Source organism: Vipera berus (genome assembly GCF_964194415.1).
Source record: "Vipera berus genome assembly, chromosome: 3".
NCBI lineage: Eukaryota > Metazoa > Chordata > Lepidosauria > Squamata > Viperidae > Vipera > Vipera berus.
The window spans coordinates 1,302,116-1,315,420 of record NC_138204.1 but is presented as its reverse complement, the minus strand read 5'-3'; the positions used below and the strand labels follow the sequence as shown (position 1 = coordinate 1,315,420).

The following is a 13,305-nucleotide window of genomic DNA, read 5'->3' as shown; positions in this document are numbered from 1 at the left end:
CCATCCATCCATCATCTCTCTCTCTCATCTGTCTGTTTGTCATCTATCTATCCAGGTTCGTCCTTAAACTGCCAAAATGAGGTCACCTTTTTGGCTTTCTCGTCGGCCACAAAGGAATCACTTTCAATGCCTTCCAGTGGCAATAATCGGCAGACCCACAAATGGGCCGGACTCTGCATCTCTCCACATTCACACGGCATGTGGTTATCCTCCGGCAAACCCTTCCCCCCCCTGAGCATCTTGATCTTACCCTTAGGCACTCCCACCTCCCTGACGTTGAAGGTTGATCCCCATCCTAACAGTTGGGACCTGCAGGGATCCCTCCTTGCTGGATCTCCGGTTGGGGGACTCTACCCAGTGGACTTCAGACGATGAGCTGCACTTGGACGCCTCCAAGGGGGCTCCTGGGGTCAAGGGGCTATCAGTGGGGCCTGGCCCTGCTTTCTGGACCAAGGTCAGGCCCATCTTAAGAGAACTCAGTGGGGTAAGTGCAGAGAGGAGGGGTGCAAGGCCTGGCCACTCCTGACCCCGCTCCCAAACCGCCTGGTTTCACTAGCCTGCCTCTCTCTCTCTGGATGAAACTGAAGAGGATTAGGTGTGGAGCTGGGAGAAGGGCCTCTGCCCTGTATCAGCAGGGAGGGAGGGAGTCCCCTCGTTGCGACTGTGAGGCTGACACGCCCGCCACTAAAGGCGTTGTGCCAGGCTGCCCCACGGCCTGCGTTCTATGCTGCCCTAGATCTGCACGGCGATCGACTGGGTAGCTGAACTGGACATCCAGTTAGGAGGCCGCTGCCGTAGCACCCGGAGAGGTTTTGTGCATATTTACGTGGGTCGTGTGTATAGGTTTACTTCTCTGCTCTTGTGTTCTCCTAATGTGCTAAATAAATATATAAATAATAACAGAATGACAGGGTTGGAAGGGACCTTCGAGGTCATCTAGCCCCCCCCCCTGCTCAAGCAAGAAGCCCTGGCCTATACCATTTCAGACAAGGTTGCCATCTCAGCTATTTCAGGTTGTTCCACTGGCTAATTGTTCCCCCATTATCAGGAAATTTCTCCTTAGTTCCAGGTTGCGTCTCTCCCTGATGAGTTTCCATCCTGCCTTCTGGTGCACACACAGAGAAAGAAAGAAAGAAAAAGAAAGAAAGAAAGAAAGAAAGAAAGAAAGAAAGAAAGAAAGAAAGAAAGAAAGAAAGAAAGAAAGGGGAGGGAGGGGGGAGGGGGGAAAGAGAGAAATGGCCCCAGTTTCAGAAGTTCTATTCTATTCTATTCTATTCTATTCTATTCTATTCTATTCTATTCTATTCTATTCTATTCTATTCTATTCTATTCTATTCCATATTCCATATTCCATATTCCATATTCCATATTCTATTCTATTCTATTCTATTCTATTCTATTCTATTCTATTCTATTCTATTCTATTCTATTCTATTCTATTCCTTATTCCTTATTCCTTATTCCATATTCCATATTCCATATTCCATATTCCATTCCATTCCTTCCATTCTATTTCTATTCTATTCTATTCTATTCTATTCTATTCTATTCTATTCTATTCTATTCTATTCTATTCTCTATTCTATTCTATTCTATTCCTTATTCCATATTCCATATTCTATTCCTTATTCCATATTCCATATTCCATATTCCATATTCTATTCTATTCTATTCTATTCCATTCCATTCCATTCCATTCCATTCCATTCCATTCCATTCTATTCTATTCTATTCTATTCCTTATTCCTTATTCCTTATTCCATATTCCATTCCATTCCATTCCATTCCATTCCATTCTATTCTATTCTATTCTATTCTATTCTATTCTATTCTATTCTATTCTATTCTATTCTATTCTATTCCTTATTCCATATTCCATATTCTATTCCTTATTCCATATTCCATATTCCATATTCTATTCTATTCTATTCTATTCTATTCTATTCTATTCTATTCTATTCTATTCTATTCTATTCTATTCTATTCTATTCTATTCTATTCTATTCTATTCCATATTCCATTCCATTCCATTCCATTCCATTCCATTCCATTCTATTCTATTCTATTCTATTCTATTCTATTCTATTCTATTCTATTCTATTCTATTCTATTCTATTCTATTCTATTCTACTATTCTATTCCTTATTCCTTATTCCATATTCCATATTCCATATTCCATATTCCATATTCTATTCTATTCCTTATTCCTTATTCCTTATTCCTTATTCCTTATTCCATATTCTATTCTATTCTATTCCTTATTCCTTATTCCTTATTCCATATTCCATATTCTATTCTATTCCTTATTCCTTATTCCTTATTCCATATTCCATATTCCATTCTATTCTATTCTATTCTATTCTATTCTATTCTATTCTATTCTATTCTATTCTATTCTATTCTATTCTATTCTATTCTATTCTATTCTATTTAAAAATACAGCAAACTCCGTGATCGAGGCTGCAAATAAAGGTCCCTTCCCACTCTGCTCCCCCACCCACCCAGCTTAACGCACAGCCTGCTTTGCTGGTACATAAAAACAGGGGAGAGGGGGGGGGGGCTTTCGGGCAGTTTTGTAAAGGGGGCTCCTTTCCTGGGCCAAGGTGCATCATTTGAACCCGCCTCCCTGTCTCGCTGTTGAGGGGAAAAAAGCAGAGGAGTCTCTGAGAAAGCGAGAAGTTGGCAGCTCCGATGTTCCTTCGAAAGGCTAAGAATAGACCGCCACGGAGGAAAGCCATGATTACTCGCTGCTGCTCTGGAAGTGGAAGACAAGCTGTTCCTAGAGAAAGCAAGAATATGGAGAGGACGGGAGAAGATTTCCCCCTCCCCCAAATTCTCCAGGTCTTGTCTTGCAACACACACACACACACACACACACACACACTCCTCCTACTGTGCGCACAAATGCTGAGATGTTAGGGAAACTGTAGCAGCTCTTGAGATGGAAAAGCGTTTCTGGAAAAAACACACTGCGCACACACACACACTCACAGGGAAGGCCTGCAGGAGGAACGACATCCAACCACTTCTTGGGGGGCGGGGGGAGGGGGAAAACAGAACTTCATTGGATGTACCCCATTTGAAGAAACACCGACAAGCAAAATCCTGGGGCGCGTAACACAGAGGCAGACCACTGGAAGGCAAAATCAGGAAACGGCGCCTCGCTTATTGTGGCTGTGTGATGCGGGCGGGGGGAGGGATGCACTGGAGGAAGCAATGGTGTTGGGCAGAGGAAAGCAGCCCTCCAAGAACCGGGTAGCTGGACACCCTGAAAGCCGACACCGGCCAGGGCATGGGAAAACTCCGTGCAAGAATGGGAAGCCGTGGGGAGACCAGCTGGCCGGGAGGATTTCCGAAAATCGAACAGGACTGAATGGGTAACCACATCCTCACCCACCAAGCAAGGGGCTGAAATGAAGAGAACAGGGATCCATCCCCTCCTTTTGCCGATATAGATTTAAACTGTTAAAGGAATTGGATCCGTTCCTTCATCCTGTGACAGCTCTCCCTACCTGGGCAGTCAGAAAAGGCCTGTGGGCAGCCAAAGGGATACTTTACAAAAGCCAATAGAATGGCATGGCATGGCATGGCATGGCATAGAATAGAATAGAATGGAATGGAATGGAATAGAAAATATGGAATGGAATAGAATGGAATGGAATGGAATGGAATGGAATAGAATAGAATAGAATAGAATAGAATAGAATAGAATAGAATAGAATAGAATAGAATAGAATAGAATAGAATAGAATAGAATAGAATAGAATAGAATAGAAAATATGGAATAGAATAGAATAGAATAGAATAGAATAGAATAGAATAGAATAGAATAGAATAGAATAGAATAGAATAGAATAGAATAGAATAGAATAGAAAATATGGAATGGAATAGAATAGAATAGAATAGAATAGAATAGAATAGAATAGAATAGAATAGAATAGAATAGAATAGTAACAAAGAATAGAATAGAATAGAATAGAATAGAATAATAACAAAGAATAGAATAGAATAGAATAGAATAGAATAGAATAGAATAGAATAGAATAGAATAGAATAGAATAGAATAGAATAGAATAGAATAGAAAATATGGAATGGAATAGAATAGAATAGAATAATAGAATAGAATAGAATAGAATAGAATAGAATAGAATAGAATAGAATAGAATAGAATAGAATAATAACAAAGAATAGAATAGAATAGAATAGAATAGAATAGAATAGAATAGAATAGAATAGAATAGAATAATAACAAAGAATAGAATAGAATAGAATAGAATAGAATAGAATAGAATAATAACAAAGAATAGAATAGAATAGAATAGAATAGAATAGAATAGAATAGAATAGAATAGAATAGAATAGAATAGAATAATAACAAAGAATAGAATAGAATAGAATAGAATAGAATAGAATAGAATAGAATAGAATAGAATAGAATAGAATAGAATAGAATAGAATAACTTTATTGTCACTTTAAATGTACACTAATCGGCATACATTAAAAGCCAAGCAGTTGCAGAAGAAGTGAGGCTGGATCTGAGGTTTTTTTTCCTCCCAAAGTATATGGTTAACTTTTCCATGTCCCCTTTCACACACACAACCCGTTATCACGAAGAGTCCAATTAGCTGCTAACAAAATTGTTTCGGGAAGAATCCCTGTCTTTCCAGCTGGGAATCCTTTCTTGACTTTGAGCCAGCCGGTGTCTCTCACGGGAGGGTGCGAGGCACAGCTTTGTGTCCTCATGGTACCCCCCCGGCACCCTCCCTCTTCCTCCACCCTTGCAGTTCCCTCTCCCCCTTTGTATGGCAGGCTGCCAGCAGTGAGCAGGCTTCAGTGTAGCTTTAACGGCAGCCGGGACACGCTGGAGAAGGGAAGGAACAGGAGATGGAAGGAGCTGGTATTTTGGTTGGATGCAACAGGGTGAAGCTGCAGGAGGTTTTGATTGACCATGAGGATGGACAATGAAGAGAGTTGCTAGACCACAGAACGAATGGCCAAGATGGGAGAGGAGCTCTGCTCTACGGAAAGAGAGTCTACAACCACCTGGCAACACATCTCCAATTCTGGGCTTCCGGTGTCCAGTAAGACCTTCAACAGATACTTCAAACTCCAGGATGCAACGTCCTGGCTGGAGAGGTGGACACAGGTTGCCCTGAGCGAACCATCCTCTACCTCAGGGGTCTTCAAAACTTGGCCCTTTTATGACTTGTGGACTTCAACTCCCAGAATTCCTCAGCCAGCATGGCCGGCTGAGGAATTCTGGGAGTTGAAGTCCACAAGTCATAAAAGGGCCACGTTTGAAGACCCCTGCTCTACCTCAGCCAGGAAAAGCCGTGTTGGGTTTATGTCCTCAAACGTTGAGGGTAGGAATAGCAGGGCACCCTGGAAAGCTGCAGCTGACAACGTGTCCAGGCTCTTCTTGAAAGCCTCCAGTGATGGAGCAGCCACAACCTCTGGAGGCCAGTTGTTCCGCTGGTTAATTGTTCTCGCTGTCAGAAAATTTCCCCTTAATTCCTTAATTTCTCCTTCTCTCCTTGTTTAAGTTTCCATCCGTGGCTTCTTGTCCTGCCTTCAGGGGCTTTGGAGAATAGGTTGAGCCCCCTCTTCTCTGTGGCAGCCCCTGAAATATTGGAAGGCTGCTGTTTATGTCACCCTTCTCTTCTCTAGACTTGACGTACTTAGTGCATTTCCTTGACTAGATGTATGGTTAACAGGAGGAGCGTCCATGAAACATGAACCCCCAACAGACATTGCTGGGGGAGCGTTGCTGCACAGGCCTTCCTGGCCCAGAGCCTCCCCTGCAAGGGACAGATGAAGCAGCCGCCATCTTGGGAAGCCCTTTGCCCAAGTTCTCTAACCAGAGTCTGCTCGGACAGGAAGACTCTTGCTGAGGAGCAACCAGGGAGGTCGGGGCCAGGCTGGCTTTGCCAGAAACCTGCAGTGCGAGAAAGGGTGGTTGAAGGTCCTCACTTGGTGGAAAAAGATGAAGGGGGGGGGGAAGGGGAGGGGAAAGCGAAGAAGGAGAAGAAGTTTTATGTAGAAGGAGAAGGAGGAGGAGGAGGAGGAGAAGGAAGAGAAGGAGGAGGAGGAGAGGGTTATGGAGGAGGAGGAGAAGGAGGAGAAGGAGAAGGAAGAGAGGAAGGGACATGTAGCAGCAGGAGGAGGAGAGGCAGGATTATATATAAGGAGGAGAAGGAGAAGAGGAAGGGTTATATAGAAGGAGGAGTAGAGAAGGAGGAGGAGGAGGAGGGTTATGTAGAAGGAAGAGAAGGTGGAGAAGGAGAAGAAGAGGAAGGGTTATGGAGGAGGGGGGAGGAGGAGGAGGGGGGGGCTAGGCCTGAACCCTGCAGTGGGAACTGCTCCTTGGCCATAAACAGCCAGGCGGGCGTGTGTGTGTGTGTGTGTGTGTGTCTTGCTGCGCACAGGGGACAAGGGTGAGCCGAGGGCCGGGTGTCCCTGCCTGGGTGCCAGCACACTCAAGGGCCCGCTGGAGCCCCCAGGGGATGGGGGGGCAGCAGGGCCGAGTTAGGAATGAGGCCTGATTCACCCTTGCTGAGTCCGGCTCCGATTCTGGGGAAGGGCAGAGGAGAAAGACCCTCCGATGCTCAGGAAAGTCCTCCCAGTCATAGGCTGGCAGGCTGCCATTCTGGGGCTCAAGGACACACTTAGGATTGAGTGTGTGTGTGTGTGTGTGTGTGTGTGTCACAATAGAAGCTATGCGACAAAACCCGCAGAGCACAAAGGTCATCATTTGAGGGCAAATGGTTTGATTTCTCCCAAGGCACCAACGTGGTTTTGCAAAAACTGAAAATGAAAACTTAACACATCTGTGGGTGTTGCACTTCACACAGAAGAAAAAAACAACACATCTGCTTGCGGCTGGTTTAGGGACAAGATTCACACCCAGATCCCATCACCTTCCAGGCCTTGAGGGCCTGGGAAAAAGAGGAAGAGCGTCTCATTTTATCCACCAATATTGCGCTCTGTAGCTGAGAGATGCAACATCTGATATTCTTTGCGGCGTTAATAAAGGACGCAAAGCTGTTTTACATAACAGTTCAACTGGCCGGCTCTTTCTAAGTCAAGTGTGGAGGATTTTTCAATGGGGGGGGGGAGAGCAGCTGACTTGTTGACTAGATGATTGACACCAGAAATAGGAGATATCTCACGCTGAGAGAAGAAAGAATTTTTTTCCTATTTAAATTCCCATCAAAACTTCTTTGCTCTTTCACTTTCTGTACAATGAATTTGTCCCGAAGCCTACAGCGTTTCACCGTAGCATGCTAAATAAATTACTGTAGACCGATCCTATTGTTTCATTTGAAATGTGGTCCCCTTCCTTCTTCTCAATTATTTTCAAATGGATAGGTATTATGCAGATGATATAGGCATATAGATATTATACGTGATGGCTAGATATAGATACGTAGATGATATTGGTATAATTATATAGATATAGATATCTAGATGATATTGATATAGATGATATACTGTATATAGTAATATAAAGAGACGGAAATTTATTTTTTAAGCCATCTAGAGTCTCTCCTTCTGCTTCTCCTCCTCCTCCTCTTCCTCCCCCTCCCCTCCTCCTTCCTCCTCCCCTTCCCCCCTCCTTCTCCAAGACATAGTGATAGATAGATAGACAGACAGATGATGGATAGATAGATAGATAGATAGATAGATAGATAGATAGATAGATAGATAGATAGATAGATGGATGGATGGATGGATGGATGGATGGATGGATAGATAGATAGATAGATAGATTTTATTTTTGAAAGCCACCTAGTGTTATTGAAAGTGAGTGGATGGCCATGTAAATTCTCTAAATAAATAAATAAATAAATAAATAAATAAATAAATAAATAAATAAATAAAGACAGACAGACAGACAGACAGACAGACAGACAGATAGATAGATAGATAGATGATATATGATATTGAATATAGTAATATACAGAGACAAAGATTTATTTTTTAGGCCATCTAGACTCTCTCCTACTTCTCCTTCTCCTCCTCCTCCTCCTCTTCCTCCCCTTCTTCCTCCCCTTCCCCTCCTCCTCCTCTGACATACATAGTGATAGATAGATAGATAGATAGATTTATAGATAGATAGATTTTATTTTTGAAAGCCACCTAGAGTTATGAAAGCGAGTGGATGGCCATGTCAATTCTCTTAATAAATGAATAAATACATACATATAGAGATGATATAGCTAGATAAATGATATAGCTATCCTTCCCCGTTCATTTTGTGAAGCAGCTCGGACTGCGTCAGGCCAATTGCCTGGCTCATGCCTCTCTTGGGGGCAAATCATGCCGACTCTGGGAACCGCTCTGAGAGGGCTGCAAAGCAGGGTGAAGTGGCCTATAAGTCTGTTTCCCATCTTCAGGCAATTCCTCTCAGCAGCAGCAGCATCCTCAGAGGCTTGCAGCAGGAGTGAATGCAGAAGGGGGCAGCACGGGACCCTCCACTCTGTCTCTGTGTGGGGGGGCGCTCTTCCTGGGGAAAGAAGACGGAGCATGTGCTTCCCCCCCCCCTCCATAAGTTGCAGCAGCCCCTTCCTCGGCTCTCTTTGCCCTGGTTGAGAGTTGCAGGCTCCCCAATTCAAGGGAGGGCCCAGCTGACAGAGCTTAAGGTTGCAATCACAACCTGGCAATGGGGAGGTCCACCTGCAGCGCAGGGGGGGGGGGGAAATTAAGCTCCTGGTCTCTCCAAAGCCTGAAATTAAAACTTGCTCTTTGGGCCCCTGTACTAGTTCTACTCCAGAGTAGGGATCACGGTTGGGGCATCTTTTGCTCCTGACTATCTTAGCAGAACTGAGAAATTTGCCCCCCACCCATATTAAGTTGCATTAATTACAATAGTTCACCCCATGGGAGGTTGTAGACTTTGGGGGTGGGGGTGGGGTGTTGGGGGGAGGGTAGAGATGGGAAGGCCTGGGAAAAAAAACTGGAAAAATTATTTTTTGGGGGGAAAACAGTTTTTCCCTGTTTTTTTCCAAACAGGGGAAAAATGGGGAAAAAACACACCCTGTTTTCCCCCCAATTTTTCTGGTTTTTCCCCCCAAGCTTCCCGTCTCTAGGTGAGGGCTGGAACTGCTTTTCATGTTCTGCTTCTTTCTGCCTTTTTAAGCGCCACTCGGGGCAAAATAGGGTCTCTTTCCAGAATTGCTCGGGGGGGGGGGAAGGAGGGGCTTTGCAGTCACACGAGGAGTTAACCTTTGCGGGTCTCCAGCCCCGAGCCAAACAGAGCCCCAGCCTGCAGCAGACTGGACTCCAGGAGCCAAGGCCCCTGCAAAGACAGCTGTCCCCAATGTAATCTCCCCCACTCCCGGCTTCAGAAGACACCCAGGAATGGATAGAATTTGTCCACCGGTACTCCTGAAATGTTCCTTGGTCAATCTGTCCAGATTTTGGAGGGACCTCTCCTTCCCAAATATCAAAGAGAGAAGCAACCTGGAACTAAGGAGAAACTTCCTGACCGTGAGGACAGTTAATCGGTGGAACAACCTGCCTCCAGAAGCTGTAAATGCTCCAACCCTGGAGGTTTTTAAGAAGAGACTGAACAGTCACTTATCTAACATGGTATAGGATCTCCTGCTTGAGCAGGGGGCTGGACTAGAAGACCTCCAAGGTCCCTTCCAGCTCTATTCTATTCTATTCTGTTCTGTTCTGTTCTGTTCTGTTCTGTTCCGTTCCGTTCTGTTCCGTTCTAATTCCATTCCATTCTATTCTATTCTATTCTATTCTATTCTATTCTATTCTATTCTATTCTATTCTATTCTATTCTATTCTATTCTATTCTATTCTATTCTATTCTATTCTATTCTATTCTATTCTATTCTATTCTATTATTCTTCCATTCTCTGTTCTGTTCTGTTCCGTTCCGTTCCATTCTATCCTTCCTCTCTTTGAGTGGAGGGTCTCCTGAGCTGTTCTGTTCTTTTTCAGGCTGTTTGCCCACCCCCACCCCCCACCCCCAGGCCCCTTGCCCCTCCCTCGACTTGCCTGCCTGCTGTCTTGGCTTTGTTCATCATTGCAATATTTTGAACTCAGCCCCAGAGCAAGGAGTCCTTGCTCAGCTGCATCGTTCCTGACCCTGCTGGGCCTTGAAGCTGTGTACACACAAGTGATTAGTCTTCTAACACAGATGGTTCAGCCTGCCTTCCTTCTTTCTGCAGGCAACACGGTGTCGGCCATCTCCCTGGTCAGCAAAGGGTTTATTTGTTTGGGAAGGACATGCTGTGTGAACATAACCACTCTGTGAATCCAGCCAATATATCATGTTTCCCCTGCCCAGAACAGAGGCGGTTCTCTCCTGAGCCCATGCACGGTCAGAAAAAGTTGGTTCAACCTCTGGCAGAGACTTCTTCTTAAGGCCAACTAAGATTGTTGATATGGATAGAACAGAACAGAACAGAACAGAATATGAAATGGAATGAAATGGAATGGAATGGAATAGAAGCTGGAAGGGACCTTGGAGGTCTACCAGTCCAGCCCCCTGCTCAAGCAGGAGAACCTATACCATCTCAGACAAATGGTTGTCCAGTCTGTTCTTAAAAACTGTGCGGTCCTTGCTGCACTCTGAATTTGGTGGTTTCATGACCCAACTAGGGAACATCATTAGTGCTAGAAGGGAGCAGGGTTTGTGAGGAGGAGGAGGAGGAGGGGGGGGGGACTATGGGCTGTTTGATGCTTTCAGAGCTTGGTGGTTTTCTTGCAGACGTTTCATTACCAAACTAGGTGACATCATCAGGGCTGGGGTTAGGATAAAGATTATGGATGACAGGCCCAAGGAATCCGTCACCTAGAACCACAGCCAGCTTCCACTCCATCTCCAAAATTTCTTTGCACCCTCTTGCGTGGACCGGCAAACCCAGTCAGCTAAACCTCCACCGGTTCCAGTCTCCAGCCAACGCCACTTTCATCAAATTGGCATTTCCCTTCCTTCCAGATACCCACAAGGAAATAAATAAATCAAGCGAGCGAGCAAATACATAAGCAATAAGATTCTGGTAAACATCCCGGTTACCCCCCCCCCAACCCTTCGTGGCCTCGGGAAGTAAGCTGTGCCCTTGTGATCGAGGCAGCCGCTGCAGGAGCCCCCGAAGATGGAGGCGTCGCAACGTTTCGGCGCTCATCGGGGGGCCCCCTGCCCAAGCCGAACCGCCCCTCCTCTGCCAAGAGCCCCTAAGAAAGGGGTCTCCAGGTCGACTGAAGGAAGGGAGGCTGGGAGGGTCCTGGAGGAGCCCCCGAAAAGTTGGCGCATCCAGGAGGCCCCCGTGGCCTGTAGGAGAAGGCAAGAATGTGGATCCCCCCCCCCCGCGCGCCGAATCTGCCTCCCGCCACCGGCGGAGAGGAAGGTGGATCTAAACAGGCTGAGGTCGGGCGCTCTGCCCGCTCGCATCGGAGCCTTCTGGACCCTTGGGGGGGGGGCAAGCCACCCACCAGTTGCTCACCCAGCTTCCTTCTCCGCCAGGAGGCTCTCACGCCAGGGGGCAAAGACAAGAGGGATGGAGGGGGGGGGGGAAGGGGGGGCACGCAAGCACCCAGCCCCGCCGGTCCTGCTACTCCGTTTCGGTCCAGCCTTCCCATCACTTTTCCATTCTCATCGCTCCGTCCCAGAGACGTGTCAGAAGAAACACGAGGAACGAATGACCACATTCTCACACACAAGAAGAAGGGGGAAAAAAAGTCCGACCCCGTTTTCGGAAGCACATCTAAAGAGGGTCGGCGAGGAGCTGTGCCCACCCGACCCTCGCCAAGAGCTCCGGGCAGCCCAGAGGCTCTTTAATTTAATTTAATTTAATTTAATTTAATTTAATTATGGGACTTATATGCCGCCCTATCTCCCGAAGGACTCAGGGCGGCTAACAACAATAAAAACAACAATAAATACAATAAATACAAATATTAAAAGACATTAAATTTTACAAAGCCCCACTAAAAACCAGTAAAAATTAAAAACATAATTAAAAACCCCCAACGTCAATCCAGGTCGGCCGGTTGGAAAAGGTCTGTCTTTAGGTCGCAAAGCCAACCGCCGCCGACCTCTGGAGCCGCCCTGTACATGCCACCTGCCCAAGAGGCGTCTGAAAGGCAGAGGAGGTGGGCGGTGGGCGGAAGGGCTCCTGGCCAGACTGTCCAAGTGCTTGGCTCGCCTGGGGGCCCGGGGAAATGGGAAGGACGCCCCCCCTTTGAACATACACACACAAAGACAGAAAGAGATGTTCAGAAACCCGGGGAGGGGACGGAGGGAGTTGGAGAGGACTGACGAAAAATCGGGCGGGGACACCCAGCCCCTCCAGGCGGGAACCGGAGCCTGGGCTGCTGATCCCCTGAGGCAGAGCAGAGGGGCGAGGGTCGCTTGCCGCCCCCCCCCCCAGCAGCACCAGCCACGTTCCTGGTTTCCCCCGCCCCACCTCCGCAAACTCCGCCTGGGAGGGAGCCGAGCGGCCCCCGGCCGCTCCCGAAGACAAAATGAGTTGTGGGGGGGGGAGCGCTTCTCCCTCCCCCGCGCTCTAACAACCCCCCCGGGTAACATGGCCCGCTTCTTCCCCGGCAGCACGGCGGGGTCTCCTTCGCGACCGCAGGCAAGACCGGAGATCCCGGCCGACTGAGCGGACGGGGCGCGACCCCCGACGAGGCACCGGGCGCGCGCCGGGCCAGGCCGTCTCCCGCGGCGCCCGGGAGCCCCCGCCCGCGGGGAGCCGCCGCCGACGGCTCATCCCACCGGGACACACGCGGATCGCGGTGGCGAAACCTCCCAGACGCGGAGAGGACCCCCTTGGAATGGGGAGCCGGGTCCCGCATGACAGCCTGCCAGGCGAACGATCGGCGGTGGGGGGGGAGGGGAAGGCGACCCACCCCTTTATTTCACAGCTCTCCACCCCTCCCCCTCCGGACTCACCGTTGCTGGAGATCTGGTTCTCCCACTGCGGGGGTCGCGAAGCGGCGCCGAGCTGCAGGTAGAGTCCCAGCGAGTGGCAGAGCGCCAGGGTCAGGCCGAAGGCGCCCCCCATCCTTCTCCCCTGCCCGGCCGCCTCTCGCATGCGGGGGGCGCCGAGCCCAGCAGCTGCCGCCCGCGTCCCCAGCCCGCGCCGCCGCCGCCGCCGCCGCCGCCTGCTCCTCCGCTCGCCAGCCGGAGACTGCGGGACTCTTCCCTACGGCGGAGGGCTCCGCCGTGCCGCGGCCGTCACTCTCCCGCCCTCGCTCGCTCCCGCGCGCGCGCGCTCCCGCTCTCTTGCGCGCCGGCGGAGGGATCCGGAGCAGAGCTTGATTGATCGCGAAAGTTTC

The 13,305-nt window shown here is 48.1% G+C and overlaps 1 protein-coding gene across 1 annotated transcript in view; it reads right to left on the bottom strand.

The window, feature by feature from the left end:
- VSTM2L (V-set and transmembrane domain containing 2 like) overlaps positions 1-13,031 on the bottom strand; it is a gene marked incomplete at both ends in the record, with an annotated part of 63,302 nt that extends 50,271 nt beyond the window's left edge. The window contains one exon of the mRNA XM_081323621.1: positions 12,920-13,031. Within this exon, the coding sequence (XP_081179747.1) occupies positions 12,920-13,031 (112 nt within the window). The remainder of the gene's footprint in view (positions 1-12,919) is intronic.
- Positions 13,032-13,305: the final 274 nt, after the last annotated feature.